This window comes from Solea senegalensis, linkage group LG8, assembly GCF_019176455.1.
Source record: "Solea senegalensis isolate Sse05_10M linkage group LG8, IFAPA_SoseM_1, whole genome shotgun sequence".
Lineage (NCBI taxonomy): Eukaryota > Metazoa > Chordata > Actinopteri > Pleuronectiformes > Soleidae > Solea > Solea senegalensis.
In genome coordinates, this window is record NC_058028.1 from 10086290 (window position 1) to 10108127 (window position 21838).

At 38.8% G+C, this 21838-nt stretch overlaps 1 protein-coding gene across 2 annotated transcripts; it reads right to left on the bottom strand.

Annotated features, from left to right (window-relative positions):
• Positions 1–6392: 6392 nt before the first annotated feature.
• On the bottom strand, positions 6393–16121 carry LOC122773144 (tetratricopeptide repeat protein 12-like). Of its 2 annotated transcripts, XM_044031556.1 has the most exons (12): positions 15934–16121; positions 14943–15097; positions 14707–14728; positions 12787–12864; positions 12586–12707; positions 11955–12014; positions 11377–11448; positions 10972–11032; positions 10460–10648; positions 7736–7805; positions 6902–6990; positions 6393–6550 (listed from the first exon to the last, which is right to left on the bottom strand). In XM_044031556.1, the coding sequence occupies exons 1-12, from the start codon at positions 15983–15985 to the stop codon at positions 6402–6404; spliced, it is 1119 nt and encodes a 372-aa protein (XP_043887491.1). In that variant the 5' UTR covers positions 15986–16121; the 3' UTR covers positions 6393–6401. The 2 variants fall into 2 exon arrangements, with proteins under 2 accessions (XP_043887491.1, XP_043887492.1); XM_044031557.1 differs by lacking the exons at positions 6393–6550; positions 6902–6990 and adding an exon at positions 8013–8101 and having other exon boundaries at positions 7740–7805.
• Positions 16122–21838: the final 5717 nt, after the last annotated feature.

Here is a 21838-nt window from a genome sequence, read left to right on the forward strand (position 1 = left end):
AGAAATCATTAAAACGGAATCTTTTCTGGACAAAAACAGGACATTTTAAGACATTTCAAAACAGGACGTCAACATTTTTCAACATTTTCTGACATCACGTCGACCGAATGATTCCTCGATTAGTCGAGAAAATTATGAAGATAATGGTAAATTACAGACCTATTTAGAGTGTATGAAGGCTGAAACTGGATATTTAGTTTACACACAGGGCAGAAACGAGCAGATGTTCAGTTTTAAGGACTTTCTGCTGAATTATTAATGTTTTTTTTGTTTGTTTTTTAAATACACACATATTCATTTATCTGCCTTTTTGTGCTTTGGTGTCCAAACAAATAGACTTTATATGACAGGACGAGATATGGTCTAAGAGTCAGGTATCTGTGATGACTTTAAATACTGTTGCATTGGTAATCATCATATTGATTATATTGAATAAACGTGTGAAATAAACAAAAAATACATGGAATCAACTAAATTCTATGTAAAAGGTCACTTAATAATAATAACACAGCTTAAATTTGAAGCCCTAATTATTTATTTTACATCTTTGAGATGCAGAAATATCTCAAAATTCAAGGATTTTGATTCATATCGATATAGAATGATGTAAAAAAGTAAGTATATCATGATAAGATTTTTCTGTGCACTTCTCAGTCTGAATGCATTTGTTGACTCAAAGAAGGAGTGAATTCAAGCTGAGATGAGGTAAATGAACTTTCCTCATAAGGCAGGTAACATGGCAGCGTAGCTATACATTATTATTATTGTTTATGGTGACATTCTTGCTCTGGAAATGGAAACGGATGATGTTTATAAAATCCTGCAGTGATTGATGGGGGTGTTGTATAAAGGGGTGGTGGTTTGTGTGATGTTGTGTTGGTGAAACACGCAGAACACACAGGAAGTGTCTTTTGTTGTTGTTGATAGTAATAACAATAATAATAATAATAACAATAATAATATAACGGGTGTCTGATATTAACCCAAACAGAAGTGGTCGAGCGCGGTCAACAACAAAAAAAAGCTAAATTTGACGCTTGCAGCGCTGCTCTCTTTGCATCGCCACCTAAATTGGATGAGAAGAATTAATTCATTAGAAAAAGGAGGGGGGGGAGTTGTAGTGATGGGGGGTGCAGGCGAAAAAGAGAAAAAGAAAAAAAGAATTCCAATAACTGAGCGTGTTCGTCTCTGAGCTGCGAGCAGCCGTGAGCCTGCAGCTCTGGAGGCCCCCGAATCTCAATCAGCTCTGCCTCGCCTCGCTTTCCTCAAACACCACCATCCTCACCCCCACATCCCCCATCCCCTACCTCCTCTCACTCTCCACCACCCCTCCCTCCCTCTCCTCTCCTCTGTCTCATTCCCTGCCTGACGCCAATATTCCCCTTGCTCCCCTACTCCACCGCCTTCCTCATCCTCCTCTTCCTCTCCCCTGCACCCTATACCCTCACACACACACACACACACACATGCACACCAGCATCCTTCATCCCTAGAGAAATCATCCCCAGCCTCCCAACCCGCCTCTTTGCCTCCCTCTGCCTCTCTCTCTCACACTCTCTCCTCTGCCTGTTCCTTTTCTTTTGTTTGTCTCTTGCTCCCTCTCCTCTCTCTCTCTCTCTCTCTCTCTCTCTCTCTCTCTCTCTCTCTCTCTCTCTCTCTCTCGCTCGCTTTGAAAAAGTCTGATTCAAATTTACTTTATTGGCATCAGCACATTTAACCAATTATTCTACTTTATTACAACAGGGCTCTCTCTCTCTCTACATATATATACGTATATATATATATATATATATATATATATATATATATATATATATATATATATATACATATGTGTATATATACATATATATATATAGTATATATATGTATATATAAGAGCAGTTTGTGCCTTTGTTTTTTTTCCGCAGTAATAACAACATGGTGTCATTTGCTGAGATTCAGCAACGACTCAAAAGACATTTAAAAAAAGAAAAAGAGAGAAAAGTCGCACTCTCTCTCAGTCGCACTCTCTCTCAGTTTAGTTGCTCTGACTGAAAAAATATCAGTTTCACGTCCAAACTTATAGTACGATGATAACGAGGTTGTTAAATCTTTAAATCTTTGCTGTAAACTTTAGAGAAATCACTTTTGTATCTTTTCTTTCAGCACTGACCAGACAAACATCACAGAAAACATGAATTTGAAAGTTACCAAAGCTAATTTGGACATTATATGACGGGGGAACAGTTTGACTGCGACACCAGTTATTTTCCATATGGTTCCAACAACAATGATGCAGATTAAATTAAAAGTCAGTGCAGCAGCAGCAACTGTAAGGAATCCTTTATTTCACCAGGATTTCACTGTGAAAAAATAAATAAACACGTGGCTGTAACTTATTTATTTAACTTGTGGTTAAATGGAGATGATATCTGTCTCAGCAGCAGCTGCTCAGGTGGATCATCTGTTTCCCTCGTCATGTCAAACCTAATTAAAACATTATTATCACGACCGAGAGGAGAAAAATAAGAGGCACTAACTAGAAGAAATACAAATAATGCTGAAATAGACTGAACTGATCCTTTAAAAAAGCACACTGTGTGAGATTATAAGAAGATATAAATGGACCGATGTGGGTTTATTTGTTTGTGTGTGTGATATTTTTGGTTTTTATTCATTTCATTTAATAATAAATTAACAATTTATAAATTAAATTAACAAATAAATTAAATTAACTTAAATAAACACCAGTTTTTAGCTCCAATCTACATTTAGTGCACTTAAAATAACAATGTATGAACTAAATATTACAAGTTTGTCAAGTAAAATGTGAAAAGTTAAGTTTTCCTGCGTCTGAAAATTCATAAACTTACACTTTTACATAACATTTGGAAGTCATAGTTGGAGAACATCTGGTGTTATATGAGAAACAATCTTAATAAGTTTTGTTTTAGAAAACCTGTAAAGTAAAAGCAACATTAACAGTAGAGACAAGAAGAAGTGAACAATCTGCTGTCAACTAGTGGTCGGAGGCTTAACTACAGCTCGAAACTATCGTCCCTGTCGATACAGAGTTTCACGCCGTGGTGACATTATTGCAGTATTTTAAGCGCGTTCATATTTACTTACACCCCTAATTGGCCGAGGCAGAGTTTAAAATATTTAATTAGGCTCCCTCTGGAGAAGAGAAGACATTTATTTTAAAAATAACCGCAGCAGTAATTATGAAAACCTCTCCAGGAACTCTGTGCACCAGCTAAAAACAGCCTCCACGACTGTCATCCTCTCTCTCTCTCTGTCCCTCTCTCGCTCGCCCATATTTCTCATTACTCAGGTGCGACACTCTAACAAAGTGGGCGGAGTTTTGCAGGCTGTCTGTAAAAAGTGTGTGTGTGTGTGTGTGTGTGGGGGGGCAACATGTGAGGGTTCGCGGGCGCGTAGGTGTTGACAAGGTGACACAGGGTTGCCAATTTGACCAGAAACCCCCCTCATGCTCCTTGTTTCCCACTACCCAGCATGCCTTGCTGTGTCTCCTGACCAGTGTGTGTGTGTGTGTGTGTGTTGGCGCTCAGGGCCTGGCCCTTGTTACCGGTGCCCAGTTGTGCAAGCTGAGAGTGGAGCAGAGAGCAAAAGGCGACGCGAGTTAGTGACATGGTGATCGCCGCTGCAGTGCCAGTCAATTTAATTCCCTGGGTGGTGGATTTTCTTTTTTTTCTCTTTTTTTTATTCTTTTCACAGAGAAATTTACCGGTGGACGTGTGTTTGTTATCAGCAGACGTGTGTTTGTTCTGGGCCTTGCTTGAGCTTCTGTAGTGTCTTCATATTTCACAGATGTGAGATTTGAGTTGTCTCTCTGTGGGACGACATGTCTTATAAATAATATCTGGATAATTCAGGCTGTGTCCCAGAGATACATATACTGCATGTCCATGCTATGTCAAAGCTGTTTATGTACTGTTATTTAAAATTAGACAAATATTCAAATATTCCTGTATTAGATTAGATTAGATTAGATTAGATTCGATTCGGGGAAATCCAAGCAACAACAAAAATGAAGAAATGACAAAACAGTACAGCTGAATGATTTTGAATAAACATCCTATTGCTATAATTTTTACTGAAACTGTGATATAATTTGCAATATTAGGTGTTTTTTTAAAAAAAAGACATTTAAAATTAATCTGTGTTTGCAGATGGATTGTATAGGTCAGGACAATATGTAATAAAATTTAAAAAATGGTATATGAATACACTTTTGGGCTTGAATTAACCATCGTGTTGAGATTTTATTGACTTTTTCCATGAAGTGTTCAGCCCTGCGAAACAGAAATACAATAAGCATTGAACTAGGATAAATGTAAAAGTATAAAAACAAAACAAGAGCAATATAGACAAACAGAAGAATTAGCATTACAACAAAATACAGGACAGGATTTATGAAGTATATGAGAGAGTATTTACACGATACGCCGATCTCACTTCTGCTGATATTCAGCAGACTTTATCGCTAATGCGTTAGCATTTAAGCTAGCTGACTTTATTGTTAACATTTAAGCTAGCGGACTTTATAGCTAATACGTTAGCAGTTAAGCTAGTGGACTTTATTGTTAATGCATTAGCATTTAAGCTAGCTGACTTCATAAAAAATGTTGACCAAACCTAAAATAATGATGTTTGTTTTTGTCCACAAACCAAAATGAATTCAGTTTCAGTGATTTCTTTGTAACATGGAGCAAAGAAACCAGACAATCTGGAAAATCTTGTTTTTGTTGAAAAAAACACTCAAAATAGTTCAAAATTGTTGCATCCCTACCAGCTTTACCCACATAGTAACTTTTCCAGTGTTAAAGTAACAGTAAGAGAGCTAAAAACCATGTATATTTTGATTTATCTTCAAATGAGTTACACTACTACACTATAACACACTTATTCCACAGCTTATTGAGTCGTGGCATCACCATAACACGGCAAAATAAACTGCATATTTGAGATAATTATGGGTTTGTGACAGAAATTGCAGCAAAAAAATAGTCAAAAATGTTCTTTTATGCACAAATTTACTCTTTTTTATGCGTTAAATTGGGTCATAAATGTTTATCATCTATAAAAAGTGAGTTGGGGAAACACTGGTGTACCTGACATCTGTACAACAATATAACACACGTGACTTATTTACACTGCTCAATAACCATAAACAGTGTTGTTAACGTGTGTGTGATTGTGTGGAGTCACAGTATCGTCGCTGCACGTCAGCACATCGCTGATATAATTGAGGACATTTTAGTCGACTTTGAGCCAATTTATATTCACCAGAGGCGGCCGTCGATGTTCTTCATAATCGATCTAATGACCTTCAGCTACTTCTGCCGTGAAGAGATTGTCATGTCAGAGTTACAGTATTGAATAGCATCTCTGCAGCGGGGACGCTGTTATTCTTTCTCGCTCTTCGGAGCCCGGAGATCCCCTGATCTCAGGCCCCGATGTGTGGAAGATTTATGACCCTGCTCTTAAATCAATGAGGACTCTCTGTGAGGGGCCCTGTACCATTTAATGGAGCACTTTTCTGTTTTTTTTTTTGATTCCACGGGATATTCCTGCTCTTTAGTTTTCATAAGGGAACATGATTTTTTAGCCAAAACAGAAGACAGACTGTGAACGCACCGTGCCACTAAGACTCATTCCTGCACGTTTATGGCAATTAAAATCATTCTAAAAACACTAAAACGACCAGGGGGCGGGGTCATTCTGACCCTAACTTTACAATAAATGTCATAGTAGTGTGTGGAAGTTACATGTGATGCACAAACCGACCTGATTACCCCGTCATTTAGTGTTGGTGTTGTTTTAACCCCTGAAGTTAGTTTCATGTTCATATTTTCTCCTGACTGTTCTGGTACTTTAGACAACCTTCATAAATGTCTATGAAAGACTTTGATACTGACATTTCAAGTTATTAATGAACTCATATGTTTTAAGTTTTTTAAAGAAAACTGCATTTATTTTGAGTTACAAATTATTGTTATTATTAATATTATTTCATGTATTTAGAAGTTGTACTTACAGAAGAGTATTAGGGCATGTAAAAAAAAAAATAAAACAGCATGAATTCTGAGATTAAAGAACATCATATCTGCTGCAGCTTACATTCACATTCATCAGACACACAGATAATGAGAACTCATTGGGCCACTATGCATCATTTGTAATGGTTTCATAATGCGGGATAATGTGTAAAACACTGTCCTTGAGATAATAGTAAATAATTAGACAACCACTTCTGTCTATATTATGCATCTATTTCCACTCCTGCTGTATTACTAGATTTGTACAAGTACAGACAGTTTGTTCCAACTAAGTTATTGCTCTTATTGTGCAGTTGCATTTGAGGACAACACAATAAATATCTTACCTGCGCACATTCAGACTTTCAATGGCCAAACATCTCCCATGTGGCATACGCTGAGTAATGCTAAACATTCTTTCCGTACTGCAACTTGCTCAGATGCAACCAAATGAACAACGGCCTGTCTGGCAACTGGGCACCTCAGTAGCATCTTCTGGTTTTCACCTGAAAGGAAAGAGCTGAGTTATCTGGATAAGTGTTTCCAATGTTGTAAACCCAGTCGAATAAACAGTGACTTGGCAAAGATATACTCTGTTGTTCATATGATGTTAAATACACACATTGTGAACGGCTGTGTAAATAACAGTAAACACAGATTGCCGGCTGCACAAAGCTTATGTGACTCAAAGACAAATAAAAGGCATGAAACAGGATGAGGCTAATATATCACACAGTCAAGCAAGTACACTATGCCATAATAAAGTACTTATTATATTCCCCGCTGTATCAATGAGAGCCAAAGGTTACACAGACGAAGAGAGAAAATGAAGTGGAGCTCAACGCTGGTCTACATACCATTTCCATGACAGATATTCCTCCATAATTTCAGAACAGAGACACATAACTGTTGGCTGTTTATGTCCTTTGTTTTCTGCAACAGGCAACTGTAGGGGAAATAATGATCTTTAAGCATTTGCCCTTTAATTAACATTACAAATCAAACTGTAATATTGCTATAATAACTGGAACATAAAAAGTACATTACACAAACCTATGCCTGAAATAATCCAAAGAAGCGAAATGAAAATTACAGAAAACAGAATATAACACACGAACACTGATAAAGAAACGATATATGATTTTTAAACTAATTTCTTTTATATTTTGTACTTTTTTGGAGACTTTACAGAAGGTTTAATTAAAAGGAGGATATACCGTGACACAGTGGCACTGGTTCTCTTTCCTACATGGCCCAAATATTTCAGTTGGTTCTGCAGGCTCACAGCAAAATGCTTTTTTTCCTTGAGTTCAGACTCTACTTTCTTTGCACATTATGTCCTAACCTGAATAATGACATTGCTAACAACGGACAGACACGGAACCTGACGATGTGGCAAGTTAATAATAGCCTTAGTGATCTGACGTGAGGGAGTCATAATTGGTATCTGTAGGAAACAGCCGCTCTTTCAGGACAAACACAGAGCCTTTGCTTATTCCGGGGCTCATCTAAATCTCCAGTGAGTTCATCCTTTCCTCGCTAGGCTATCACACAAATAAGCAGACAGAGAGGGGGCAGAGAATGAGCTCTTTAGTTTAGGCCATCATTGTTTCTGTACACCCCTGTCTCTAGGTCCATCTGTCAAAGCTCCTCTGAGAACTGACATCTATCTCTCCCTCTGGTCTCCTTACCTCCTCACTGTGTCATTGCTGCTGATGATAGTAAAGCCATTGTTCAGTCTGAAAAGGGTCTGCCCTGTACCTGTTAAAAGAGAAGAGTAGTAAGACAACCGGAAACTATATATCATCATCAGGTAGCCTTAAGGTTTTAGAGAAGCACAACATTTTTCTCTCTCTATTAGTTTAGCTTGGCTTGTTTACGGTCAAAAGTAGGAGAGCGGAGAATGAATAAAATATGTTGAGAGTTCTACTGATAATGGGAACGTAGAGCAGGGTAGTGAGATCATACTTGTAGGGGTGAAAGTTTGTAATGTCAGCCCTGCTGGGATCCTTTGGCTTGTAAGTTATGTAAGCTTTGCCCTTTCCAGCTGAATGGCACTGTGAAAGAGACATTATATCACCAGTACACTTTTATTCATCTAAAGGAAAAAGCAGCAATGAATAAAAATAATCTTTTTATTTTGCAAAGGGCAGTCAGTGCAGCAAACATGGTATACTACAAATAGTGGACCATAAAACAAAAGCAGAGGTATCAAATTCACAATGATGCAAGTTAATATTCGGTTCGCCAATCTCTCATCTGTGTGCAGAGACGTAATGGAACATATAAAAACGACTTTACTACAACTGCTTTGCGGCGAAAATGGGGCAAAAATAAATAGTGCTGAAAGGGCAATTGACCTTGATACACTGTTCTGTTAAGCTGTTTTGGAAAAAGCTGCTGCTTCTGCCTCGCGACAATAGCTAAAAATGAGTTACATTAGCAGCATGGAGTTTTTCAAAGTCATTTGTTGGGTCAAAAACATTCACAGAAATATCAGCAACTAACAAAGGTGGGGTGAACAGACTGGTGGAGAGCAGGTGCTGCTTGTGTTTAATGCCCTCCCTTCATATGGTAGAAGAATTGGTAAACAGACATCAGTTACCTTTACCAACAATCGAATGCCAGAAGCTAAAGCAATTACATATGATTTATATTTTGCAACTATTTTCATTATGTTCCCCATTAATGTTGTACTATGTAATTTTAATGTACTACTAAGTTTGAGGTGCTCTTTTGTACTTGATCACAGATGTTGGGGTGAAACAATTCTAAAACAGAGACCAGAAAAGTCCACAGTCGTGTGTCACAACACCTGATGGTGGAACCACAAAACCCCAACATGAATCTACTGCCACCAATACAGGTGCAGTCTGTAAATCACAGTTATGAGTCTAGTTAGCTTAGTGTGGACACACTATATAGTTTTTAAATATTACACATAAATTGTTATTGTATTTCTTCAACTTTATGTTTCATGAGACTTTTTTGACCTACTCATGCCAACAGTAAACACTGAGTAAACTAATATAACTAAATATCACCAATCAATCATTAATCAGTAACTAATATAACTACTCTAACTGAAATAACACTGAGATCGCAGATTCCTCAAGCAACAACTGAAAAGCCCATAAAGAGCTGCAAAGTGATGCCATGGTGGCTCCATTTCTACTGGACAGTTGGGTTAACTTTGTGTCTTTGTGATCTTTTGAGAGTATTTGTTGTTTTTCGGCATCATGTTGACAGCTGAACAAGTATCGAAAATGGTTAGCGTGACCGAAATGTACCGAAAGTTACCGATGCTGCGCAGTGCTCATTGTGCGTTCCTGTGCTTTGGAGGGGAGTCTGAAGAAAGGGGCTTGGACTTTTGAATTTAAAATGTAGCTGCTCTAACTGTTTTTCCAAGATGTTTACAGTCCCCATAATAACACAATTACAATTCAGTGTCTGCCTCGGTTGCTGCAATTTAGATTCATATACTGCATTGCACTTTTGCCTTTTGCACACTTGTGTGTGTGTACTATTATACAGTCACATCATTCTCAAACTATTGGATATAAAGTAATCTCTAATCTCCCATCAGCAGAGATGAAAACCTTTTTTACTCCACCATAGACCAAATTAATTCTGTGGGAAACACTGGTTATAATATTCCATCTGCAAAGTGGATGCTCAGGTAGCACAATTTGACAGGAATAAGTACAGGTATAAGCCTGAAGCATTGGAACGGACACCTGCTATCGCAGATGTTTGATTTAATTGCACCCATGACAGGTTCGGAAAGCTTAATAGAGTTGTGTTATCGTCCCGCTCTAACTACTTGCTCTTCACACCAAATGGAGCTGATGCTATTTCCCCAGCTTCAAGCTTAGTATTACCCTTTCTTTTTTTTTTTTAATAAAACAAATCATGGTTTATAACAACATTACTTGGGTGATGGCACAACTGTCAGCACTGGCTTAGAATAGCCCACTCATCATTTTAGCAACCAAATTATATGAGCAATTACAGGCCTTGGGAATGTCTAATTCTGCTAATTGAAATACCGTGAAACAGTTAAATCTCTGCAGGTTTCACTCCCCATGATGCACTGTGACGAAGCACACTAATTACATTTGGCTCTGTATGTTATTTTGTAGCGTTACATACAGTAATGAATCCTCTCTACAGTTCCAGTCTCAACAATCTCCATGCTTTTAGTAAAAATAATGCTTGGACCACGGTTATTATACAGACAGAAACAAAGGATGTCTTTCAACCACAATTCTCCTGTTGGTTGATCTCTTGCACCTATTTGAGCCCAAAAAAATGGAAATTGGTGATCTAGAGAAACCTGTTATTGAATAAAGAGTGACAGGAAGAGATTAGAGGAGAAAGGTAATTGTGTGAAATCCATCCCAGAGGACACTCACAGTCAATAACTGTTTCCAGCAGAATCTGTAATCCTCCACAGTAAAACAGAGGGATCTGACCAGGCCTTGACAGCTTCTCGAGCAGTTGAGGCACTGCTGTGCCCTTCCCCTCTCCCTTGTCAAACTCTTGCTTTGCATTCATCTCCTGAGTCTCTCTCTTCTCCTCCAAATCTACCCGGGTCAGGTATTCTGTATCAACAACACAAAGGTAATATACAAGAAGAAGATAAAAAAAACCTGTAACTGATTTTGACAGAAATGTATTCCAGAACAGTAACTAAAAGTGTAGTGAAAGTCTCCTGACATGACCCTGGCTGAGCCACCTTCAGTATGTAGAGAAATATGTTCAATAATTGTTTAGGTATTTTCGGCAAAAAAGACGAGAGTAGTTACTCTCGTCTTTTTTTGTAGACAAAAAAAAAAACATTTTACATGATACATGGCCATAGTTACAGTGATATACACACTTGTACATCAAAGATTTCTAAACCAAACTGTTGTTCTTCTTTTACCTTTCATCATTGTCTCTCTTCCAGGTTCAATTTCCACTATCTTTTCAAAGCAATGTCTTGACTGCAAAAAAAGGAAAGAGAAAAAATTGGTTTGTCTCACTGAAAATCAATATGATCCTCATCCGTCCAAAAGCCAACAATATCTCACCTGTGTTGTATAGTATATAAGAAAATATCATTTACAGTACAGATGAAACAAGGTTCAAGACAAACCTACACAGATTGTACACAGGATTGCTAAGAGACTGGGGCTGCTTATATGCAACACACTGTAATAACGTCATAATTATAATTACCAGTGTTCTATATGCCCGCCATACAACTTCTTTAATCCCTGCTATAATGAGATGAGAATCCAAGTGTAGTCATGCATGACAGTAATGTGTAAATAAAATACTGGCTCACCTCATTATATTCCCTCAGTTCCAGATGTGCTTTGCCCATGTGCAAGTAAGCCTTTGTGCACCTCTCATTGCACTGGTGGAGAGAAAGTGATCATGGGGGGTGTTATTAGTTGATTAGTTAATCAGCAGCTCATCTCTGTATGGCGACTGAACTTAACCGTGCTGATAACGCTAGCAGAATAGGAAAAAAGCTTTGAATGTGTGATAGTGAAATGATTACATTATGATTTAAAATAGCGGCTTTATAATCACAATTTAATGCTGAAGTGACCTTGTGGGAAAAAAAACCCTGTAAATTAAGAGACACTGTTCAATTTTATACCTGAATGTTTTCATCACACTTTCCTCCACCGACTATGTATCCTGTGTCTATTACCACATTTGTGAGTTCACTTCAGGACAAAACACAATCCACTGTTTACTCATTCAACCCAGTCTAACACACACACACACACACACACACACACACATATGGTGCATCTCCGCTGAGCTCCCAGGTTCACAGAGAACTGCACTTATGATGACAATGAAAAATGAGGGAGTAACTGAGTGACCCACATGTTCCCAGCACAACCTCACCTTCAGGGCCCGCTCACAGTCACCGATGGCCTCCTTGTACTTCCCTAGCTTGATGTAGGCCTAATTAGATCAATACATTAAACAGCAAGTGGTTACAAGGCATCAAAACCAGAAATAATTATATACACAATTATAGCAGACAGAAATGACATTAAAATGATCTAAACATGGCATTTTTCAGGGCCCATTTCGACTTCTTTGAATCCAGCTATTTCTGTAACATCCTGAGTAGTCTTGTGTTCTGTTTCCTGTTTTGTTTTTTTAAATAATTGCCATTGCCTCTGGTTGCAGTGTCTGCTTCCTGTAAAGTTTCCCTTCTCTGTGATAACCTGCCCCGCCCTGATGTGTTTCACCTGTTTATCATTATCACTCCACCTGTGTATTTAGTCTGCGTGTTTCCTGTGTCTGTTGCCAGTCCGTCTTGTCTGCCGACCAGTAAGTGTCCTTGGCTGGATCAAGAACTAACTGAGATCGGTTACTCGTAGACCTCTTTTCTGTATCTTTTGTTGCCTTGTGCTTTTTTGGAAACCTGTTTTATTCAAGTCCAGTAAAAGGTGTTTTTCTGTTCAAACTGAGACTGGTGTGGAGTCGTGCTTTTGAGTCCACATGCAGTGTTAGTTCAGCCTGATACCTGTGCTCTGTTGGTGTACAGTTGCAGCATGTCCCGTAATTCAGCCATGCCGTCGCTGTAATACTTCACAGCCGTTTCGTAGTCCTCTTGGGCGTAAGCTTCATTCCCCTTGCCTTTGAGAGCTGTAGTGAGTCGAACAGAACCACATTTAGAATGATATGAGATAAAGCAGTTGTGCTACATCTTTGTTGAATCACTTACCGAGTGCCTTTTTTTCTTTAGCGACCCGCCGTAGTCTCCTGTCTTCAGCATCATTCTCTATCATTTTCATGAAACTAGCTAAGAAAAAAAGAAACTTGTCAGCATTGGGAAAAAGAGGATTTTTAAAGATAGGCTAAATCTGACCATCAATTTATTTCTGAAAGTCTGGGGTGTGATAACTGTAGAGATCTCCACAGGGCACTGACTGTGTGTTGTTGCTAAAATGTTCTCCAAAAGACAGCTATTTCTTGGATGCCAATTGGCAGTAGTTTAAAAATCCATCTCCTCAGCCTCTAGGACCTAATTTATTTTTCTTACTCACTATGATGTACTCAATGTTAGTATTTCCACATGCCTTTTGTAAGTATGAAAGGTTCTCATCAACAACTTTGCTTTTATTGTTGACCTAACTTCATAAAAAAAAATAAAAAAATTAAAAGAAGTATTGGAAAGTTCTATTTTATGAAAAACCACATTGTCTACGGTGTGCTTGGGCAAGTTGCATGTGTATAAAATTAAATGCATGATAAATACCACTTTTTAAGATTTCCAAAGAGACCAAAGAGAGAGTAAAATAGTACTCCTATAGAGCTGGCTCTTCTTTGTGGGGGCTGCTGCCACATTATCCAAAGTGTCCAAGTCTATCTATGTTGTACCTTGGTGTTCTGAGCAGTCAATACCTCATGCCACCTAATGGCTAAGCATTGGGAGAGAAGCATTCATATCCTCTAATCCACATTGATAAGCTCTTCCACTGCAACAAAGTGGTGGTTTAATAACCGGTTGAAAAATTCACTTCATACTTTTTCTCAACCAAATAAACTGGCAAGTGGCAGACAGCAAAAGACACATCCGGGTCACTTTAATGCCAAGGACGCGTCTTTTGGTGCATGTCTCTTCCTCCTGTGGCGCACCATGACTCATCGACCTGTCAAACAGGCACGGTTGATTAAAAAACTCATTGTTGTATGTGCAGTAAACTTCAGAGTAGAGACATAAAAATGGGCCCCCGAATGCTATTAGAGACTGCACTCTAAAATGATGCAGTGTCGCACAGGAATGACCCTCCTTGCCTTTAACAAAATCAGGTGTAAGTTATTGTCATTGCACTGGTCAAAATGACTAGAGTGACATAAGTCAGGACAGGCTGCTTAGTCACACACTCGGTGAAGTGAGTGAAAAGCCTTCTCATTCACAATCCTGTGTGTGTGTGTGTGTGGATGTACACTACAGAACTACTACAGAATCACAGAAAAATACAGATCACAAAAAAAATTACTTACAATTACTTATACAAAGATAGAGGAATATTTTGTCTGGAGATAAGTGTATTTTCTTGTTTTGAATTGATTTGAAGGTTTTTTTTTATAAATCCCACGCTGACAGGTAACATAAGTAGCTGGGATAGAGCAGCCTTCATCTTTTCGGTCTATTTCTTTTGTGCAGAATGCTGCTATGAGAATCTGTGTTTTAATACTAACTAATTAACAAACATGCTGAACATTCTGTTGACATGCACAATGAGAAGATATAGAGCTACAGCCATGCTACTGTCAATATCTCTCGAGACTACGAACAATCTATGTCCATATGGGCGTTTCACCTCCGTGTCGGCTATAATCTGTGTCCACAAACACAACTGGAAAGGTTTATAAGGTGACTACTCAAGTACAGCTGTCAGTGTAAACAGGAAGATTCTTTCCTCTTCGGGTTCCTTATCTACTAATTACAAAACGACAACATTGAAAAGTAAGGGCAAGGATTTCTGCAATGAGGTGAAAGATGAAGTTTTTCACTCACTACTGACACAACTTTCAAAGCTAAACAGTGTGTTGTCAAATGTCTCAGGTTTCAAAGGCGTTTCAAAACGTTTCAATTCATGGCAGGAGACTACAGACATTTATTTTCATGATTGCTCACCTGGACATTCACTCTGTGGACTCTGTAAAACAAGGGTGAGAAAAGCTATTAGAACAACGTTAAGGAAAAAGTCTCTTCCAAGTCACATTGTCCTTTTTACAGGTCAAGAGAGGGCAAAGTAGACAGCTAGAGGAGAAGTCACCAGTTGTTACTGGTTACTGTATACAAAGGAGGCACAGAGGCTGAAAAAGAGTGAGACAGAGTGTGTGTGTGTGTGTGTGTGTGGATGTCTTTACAGAAGAAGGCTGGAGTGGAGGCCGTATGTTGATTGTAGTCTTGTTAACTTGAGTTCTGCTGGATTTATCCAAGGCAGCAATGTAGCAATCAGCTTCCTCCATTGCTTTTTGCCTGATTTCAACATCAGAGGAGTTCAAATCCTTCACCAGCCCACCTGAAAGGATATGGTGACCTTCAATACAATACAATACACGCAGTGATTGTATACTCCGTGCGTCAACATATAGGGCTGTAAATATACATGAATTTTTACTACTATTTGACATGCTGCTTTCATTTGCCTGGACTTGTTGGGATCAGACAACCGACAAAGTTGATCGAAAGACGCGTTTATCTCACACATGAATCACTTTGGTTCTTGACCAGTTCTCATGGCAGGCCCAATGCATATGCCCAACACGAGATTGGGATTTACCTGTGGGGGCTACAGGCAAGTTCCAGATCAGTGTAACATTAGGTGTTCTGTGTAGCAGCTATGACACTACGTGGTGTCATTTTCTTTCATGCACAGGTGTCATTCACTACTGTGCTGCAACAGCAGCGCGGGAGAGTGACAACCCCATACTCCACCACTTGCAGTAGTTATGGCTCATATTATGGGCTACTTGAGCTACTTTCTTGTTAGAAATGTCCCCAAATGAGGCTGTGCTATTATTGACACAGTATTGACACAACATTTACAGTAGAGGTTTTTTTTTGTTTTTGTTTTTTTAAATACAGTATTTTATTTTGACATATACATTTATGTACATTTTAATGTATTTTTGCTCATGCATGGAATATATATAGTAAACAAGTCCATTAAACCAGACTCCTTCCTCAACTTTACATATATATCTTATATACATATAGATAGATATAGATATATTTGTTTGTTTGTTTCAACATCATTGGGCTGTCTGAATTTCAGTGAGCTGGAGAATCTATCTGGAGCTCACTCACACGCCTGTTTAGCCTTAGCAAGCTAAGGTTAACAACTGAAATACTCACTTATTTCGTCAACATTCTTCAAAAAACTCTCGAACTCGTCATGTTTGTCCATCTCTAGAGGCTGCTTTTATTAACTCCACTTTGTTCCAGCTGCTTCTTCTTTGGAGCTCGTTGTCGTCTGTTTATTTGTTGCCTGATGTTTGTGTGGCGTTCTTATTCGTAAGTATCGACACTGGGTCACCGTGGTAACGAGAAGCGAGACCAGGCAACTGCCTGTAATGGATGATGCAATCCAGAGGGGGGCGGTAATGCAACATTGTCCAAAGAAGAAAGTTTAGCTGAGGCACTTATGCAACATCTTGGGAAAGTAACTGCAGTAATTAAACACCACTACTCGGTTTAGTTAGTTTAGTCGGGTTAGTTAGTGAGTTACTAACTTGCCTAAACTGACTATACCGACTTAAAATAAACCATTACAAACTGCCATAAAACATAAACGAAGACGATGGCAACTTAAACCTGCCACTTCTAAAGCTGAGAATGCACAATGTGTTTGTTTGTTTTTTAATTATCATTATCCTCTTTCCATTGAATTGAATCCTTTATAAAAGCCAGGTAATACAATAACTGCGTGTGATTCCACACATCCACACAGATCTAAAATTATTCTTGATTACTTATGTTTACTGCCAGTCTTTGAGCCCAATTGGGCATTATTATTTGTCCAAGGTCTCTTCTTAAATGTTTGGCAAAAGCAAGGGCAGACAATTTGTAAATCTACATTAGAAGTGTGACAATGAATCTCTGTTTCATTGCAATACAAATTTAAAAAATGAATGAAAATCCAGTAAATAAACAAGCTGAGAGATTTCACTGGCTGATTCAATGGCCTGTATCTACACAACTGTGTTCTCAGTAAACACCTTTAAAAGCAGCATTGCACTCTGGGGATTGGGTTGTCCATGTCTTGCCTCATTCACAAACCTTTCTTCTTCTTTTTTTTATGAATGACTGTGAATAGTTTAATGGCCACCATTTCTTCATCAGACTGTGAAGTGCTTTCTTGTGCCTTCCCTGCACATGCACTCTGTACAGCAGTGCAGACAAGGTAAATATCTTACATTACACACAGATACTCAGCACTTCAGTGAGCCTGCTTTTAGTGTGCCGCATTGCATGACAGCACTTTTATGTCTTCTTTTACCTCAGTAATGGTTCAACACTGCCTCCCTGTGGTCTGGTAAGCAAAAGTCATGTGACACACATTCTACACATTCCATAACAGTGGGGGAGGGAGTAATAGGTGATAGGATTTCTTATGGGAATACAAATTATTTATATGTATTGAGTTGAGTTGAGCAAGAATGCATTATTTACATCATATAATTTCATACTGTACATGTATATATACTAGGTCTGTCTCGGGTGGATGACAAAGGGTTATTTCACATTTCAGGCATTTGATTTTTCAGCCTTTTAACAAAATAACTCATAGTATTGTTCAGATATGAGCAGAGACATATCTTGGTGAAGTATTTTAATCAAACATCACCCAAATTTAAAATGTTTCCATGCTGTTGTGAATCGTAGGTTTGAACATTTTTGTATCTTACACAATTTTTATCCCTTTTCTCGTACTGTTTTAAATTTTAAATGACACGTATTGATGTAACTGTCTCCTGCAGTTTTATTTCTGACTTTAAAAGAAAAAAATGCACGTTCTCTGAAGCACACAGCTGGAAAATCGCTTTCTTTACACATACTGAACCTAATGAAGTGTCCCAAAAAAAGAATGGGGCCACTGACCTTCTCATTCCAGAGCCACAGCTACATCCTAGTCAGCGTCGACCACAGACAATGAGATTGTTTATCCTTGCACATCACATGCTCATTCATTCTTCACTTTGATCTTGTTGAACTATTTAGTCATTTTGAATGTTTTGTTGAATAAAACACAGCTGTCGTGTGTGTTTTTCAAAGTCTACTAAAAGCAGCCTGGAAAGTTTTCCACTAACAAGACCTCAGCAGTGAGTGGGATTCAGGATTATGATTAGCCTTTGTACACCAAATTAAACTCCAGATGACAAAAATGCAACTTGTTGATGTTACATGTACTAGCGTTAATAAAATTAGCTCTCAACTTTGAGCTGGCCTGTAGAGCCTATAAATCAAAATAATTACCAAATGTCATAATTTTTTATTTTAACCATGCCTCTACTTCCTCTTCTCTGCCCACACTCACTCACTCAGTATGTCACAGGCCACCCCAGACAATAAAATACCCTAACCTTAACCCAAGCCCCCCTCCCCCCAGAAGATCTGATTCCAACCTGGTTCATCTCCTTCTTGTGTGCAAGCCTCTGGGCAACCAGCTGTGACCCACACAGTGAAAGTAGTCTGAGGAGACCACTGAGGCTCTGATGGACTGCTTTGAGTCTACTGCGTGGGAAGAACTCTTTGAGGGACATGGGGAGGACATCGACAGTCTCTCACACACACACAACAAGGCAATCAGAGATGATAGACTTCACCCCATTACCCTAACCCAAGCCTCTGGCGGCCTCTGTTGTTATCATCATTTGTCATATTGGCAAATGCAAGTGTGGAAGCACAAACAAACAGACAGACACACAGAGCCACCATAAACAATACTAAGTAATATCGGACTACATTAACTTTTGTGTAGAGAGCATTGTGCCCACCAGGACAGTACAGTGTTTCTCTGACAACAAACAAAGGAGAGCCTGACAAAAGGCTCTCCTTAAGGAGAAAAAGAGAGCTTTTAGGTCAGGAAACAAGGAAGAGCTAAAGACTGTACAGAGGGAGCTGAGGAGAAAGATCAGGGAGGGAAAGGACAACTACAGGAGAAAGATCAGCTGCAGCAGAATGATGTCAGTGGAATCTGGAGAGGCCTGAAAACCATCTCTGCGGGACAAAGCTCTTTCTCACCTGGAGAAGTCTGGGAGCATTGTGAGGATCATGTTTTTTGATTTCTCCAGTGCTTTCAACACCATACAGCCGGCAATTTTGAAGGACAAGCTGGAGCATGCAGGAGTGATGTCCTGGATTGTGGATTATTTGACCGATCGACCCCAGTATGTGAGGACTCAGGATTGTGTATCTGACATGGCTGTCTGCAGTACAGGGGCCCCACAGGGAACGGTTCTGGCTCCGTTCCTCTTCACCCTGTATGCAGACTTCTCAGAGAACTCCTTAAGACCTTCTATGACTCAGTAGTGGCATCAGCCATCTTTTTTGTAGTGGTCTGCTGGGGCAGTAATATCACAGCTGTGGAAGGGAAGAGGCTGGACAGACTGATTAAAAAAGCCAGCTCTGTCCTTGGATCACTCATTGACCCAGTGGAGGTGGTGGGAGAGAGGAGAATGACTTCTAAGCTTTCATCTCTGATGGACAATCTCTCCCACCCCCTGCAGGACACCATCACAGCATTGGGAGCTGCCCAGTGCCTTCAGTAACAGACTCGAACATCCTAAATGTGTGAAGTACAATATACAGTACTTATATAATATCCCATGTTCAAGCTTTGTTTATAATATAAATATCTAGCTCATACTGTGTATATTCTGCAAACTGTCTATAATGTACATTCTACATTCTATTTAATCTCTTTTAAAGTCATCGTTGCTGCTGTAACGATGTAAATTTCCCCACTGCGTGACAAATAAAGGACTATCTTATCTTATCTTATCTTATCTTGAAGGAGCACTGGATGGAGTTGTTTCAGTGGCGTTTGGCAGACGGGATTGGCCAGAATCCAGCGTCTGCCACAGACGATGACATGCAGTGGCAGCACAGTGCTGTCCTTGATTAAATGCTCTCCTCTTTATCTGCCATTGCACAATTAATCCACTCGTCGTTTCCAGCCGTTCGTCTGAGGTTATCTCAGAAGTTGAACTCCACTTCAAGACTGCACTGCAAGCCAAATACTACTGTAACTTTGGGGTTTCCAAACTTTTTATGCCAACACATTAAACATTACACTGTGTGAGTTGATAACACTAAAAGCAATTGGAGTTGTTGTCCTGATGTTGAGTCCTGATACTGTACAATTGATCGGTGTTCATTCTCTCATTAATTACTGACGTCTTATTTCGGCTAAAGCAGAGGTGTCAGACTTGCGGTCCGTGGGCCACATGCGGTCCCCCAATCAATCATGTTATAATGAAAACATGGCCAGTGACCTTTTTGATTTTAACAGATGTATTTTGCATCATAAATATGTTATTATTGTGAAGTAAACATCATTCCGTATCAGAACAAGAACATTTACTATTTTCTGTTACTATTTTCCGATATTCTGTTCATCATCAAATATCATCATGAATATCTTTCCCCTCTTGAGCAGACATGCTCATTGGCCCCCGGGTCATTTGAGTTTCACACCCCTGGGCTAAAGTAATCCAGAAACAAATTAGTTAGTTCATTTGATGAATGAGAAAAAGATGCCAAGGTGCTTTTCTTAACAATGATAGAAAGTGCTTCAGGGAAATAAGCAGGAGAGCAGCAATGTAAAACGGCAAGTTCATTTATTAGCTGAACTAAAGTCTCAAGTCAATTCATTACAGAAAATCCTGAAAATTATAAGTAAACAAGATACAGCAAATCCTTTGCTCCTTTTGTTGCTAAGATGGGGATCGCAAAATCCCCATTTGGGAATGAAATTGATTCAATTGAAATTGTTATTGATTTTAAAACTACTGGAGTGGAAAATATGAAAAGCAGAGGGTACTGTTGGAATCATACTGGAATACTCCAAAGAACCAGGTGAATGACTGTGAGACACTGTATGATTTCAGCAAAATGATTGAGAAGCATTAACTCACTTTATAAATTTTTTTGAACTGAAAGTAAAACACAAGGACATCGTGGACAAATCTTTCCAAAACTGTAAAATTATCAATTTGAGTAATAAGAAATCTGTTTGAATTTTAAAAAAGACAGCAAAAAAAAGGTGGGGACAACTTGTGTTTTCCACTCAACAGCCGACACTACTTTTAGTCCTACAACCCCTTAAACCACACCCATCAGTGATAAAAGGATGGGGGGTTGCTACACTCAACAGCCAAACTATCCAGACACTTAACACGACAGCACAACTTCTGTCCTCTTCCAACAAGACATAGAGAAAAAATGGAAGGAGGCCAGACCCAATCTGTTGCTCCATCCTACCTTGCATGGTCCATCTTTAATACCATATGCTGTTGTTTGCCTCTTGGGATTGCAGCTATTGTTTGTTCCTGCAAGGTAAGTCAATTTGCCTCAATGTAATACTTTTTTTCTCCTGTTGTTTGCTTTTTATTTACTTGAAAAAGTATTTTACTATGTTGTAATGTGGATTTGATATAGAATGGAATGTTAATTATTGCTTTTTTTTGTACATGTAAGGCACAAAATGCAAATGCTGCTGGAGAATCAGCTATAGCTCAGGATGCATCAAGGACAGCCAAAATCCTAAATGTTGTCGGGCTTGTCTGTGGAATCATTTTGACGATCATCATCATTGCCCTCAGAGCCGCTCAGCACTGAACCGTCACACTCACGGTGATGTTCCATGCCATCAGAGGAATCTCGGGAAGGCTTTTGTAGTAAATCCCTTCCCCCATGCAGAGGGGAAAAGAGAAAACACATTTCTCTTTACACTCACAGACTCTTTACACTGATTGCTTGTGGTGTTAAAAGACAGAAAATGTGTTGTTGTTTTTTTTATAAGGTGAATGATGTCGAGTTTGTGATGACATTTTTACTTTTGGCAAAATAAAAAATGACTGACCACTGATGCATGATTTTTGTGATCAATGACTCGACTCATGTCTGAAATATCAAAAGGTTCACTGTAAAGAAAAGCCGAAAGAATAAAAGTGAAAAACAAAAAAAGGAGAAGAATAGTTGACACGCTAAACAAACAACTGCTTGGTATGCCAGTGACTAAAATTAGGGCTGCAAA

Coding starts and splice junctions, on each gene's coding strand:
- LOC122773144 (XM_044031556.1), bottom strand. CDS start 15,985: ATGGACAAACATGACGAGTTCGAGAGTTTTTTGAAGAATGTTGACGAA. Junction 12,708..12,786: donor TAAAGAAAAAAAGGCACTCG/GTAAGTGATTCA, acceptor GACTCACTACAG/CTCTCAAAGGCAAGGGGAAT. Junction 11,033..11,376: donor AACTGAGGGAATATAATGAG/GTGAGCCAGTAT, acceptor CTTTTTTTGCAG/TCAAGACATTGCTTTGAAAA.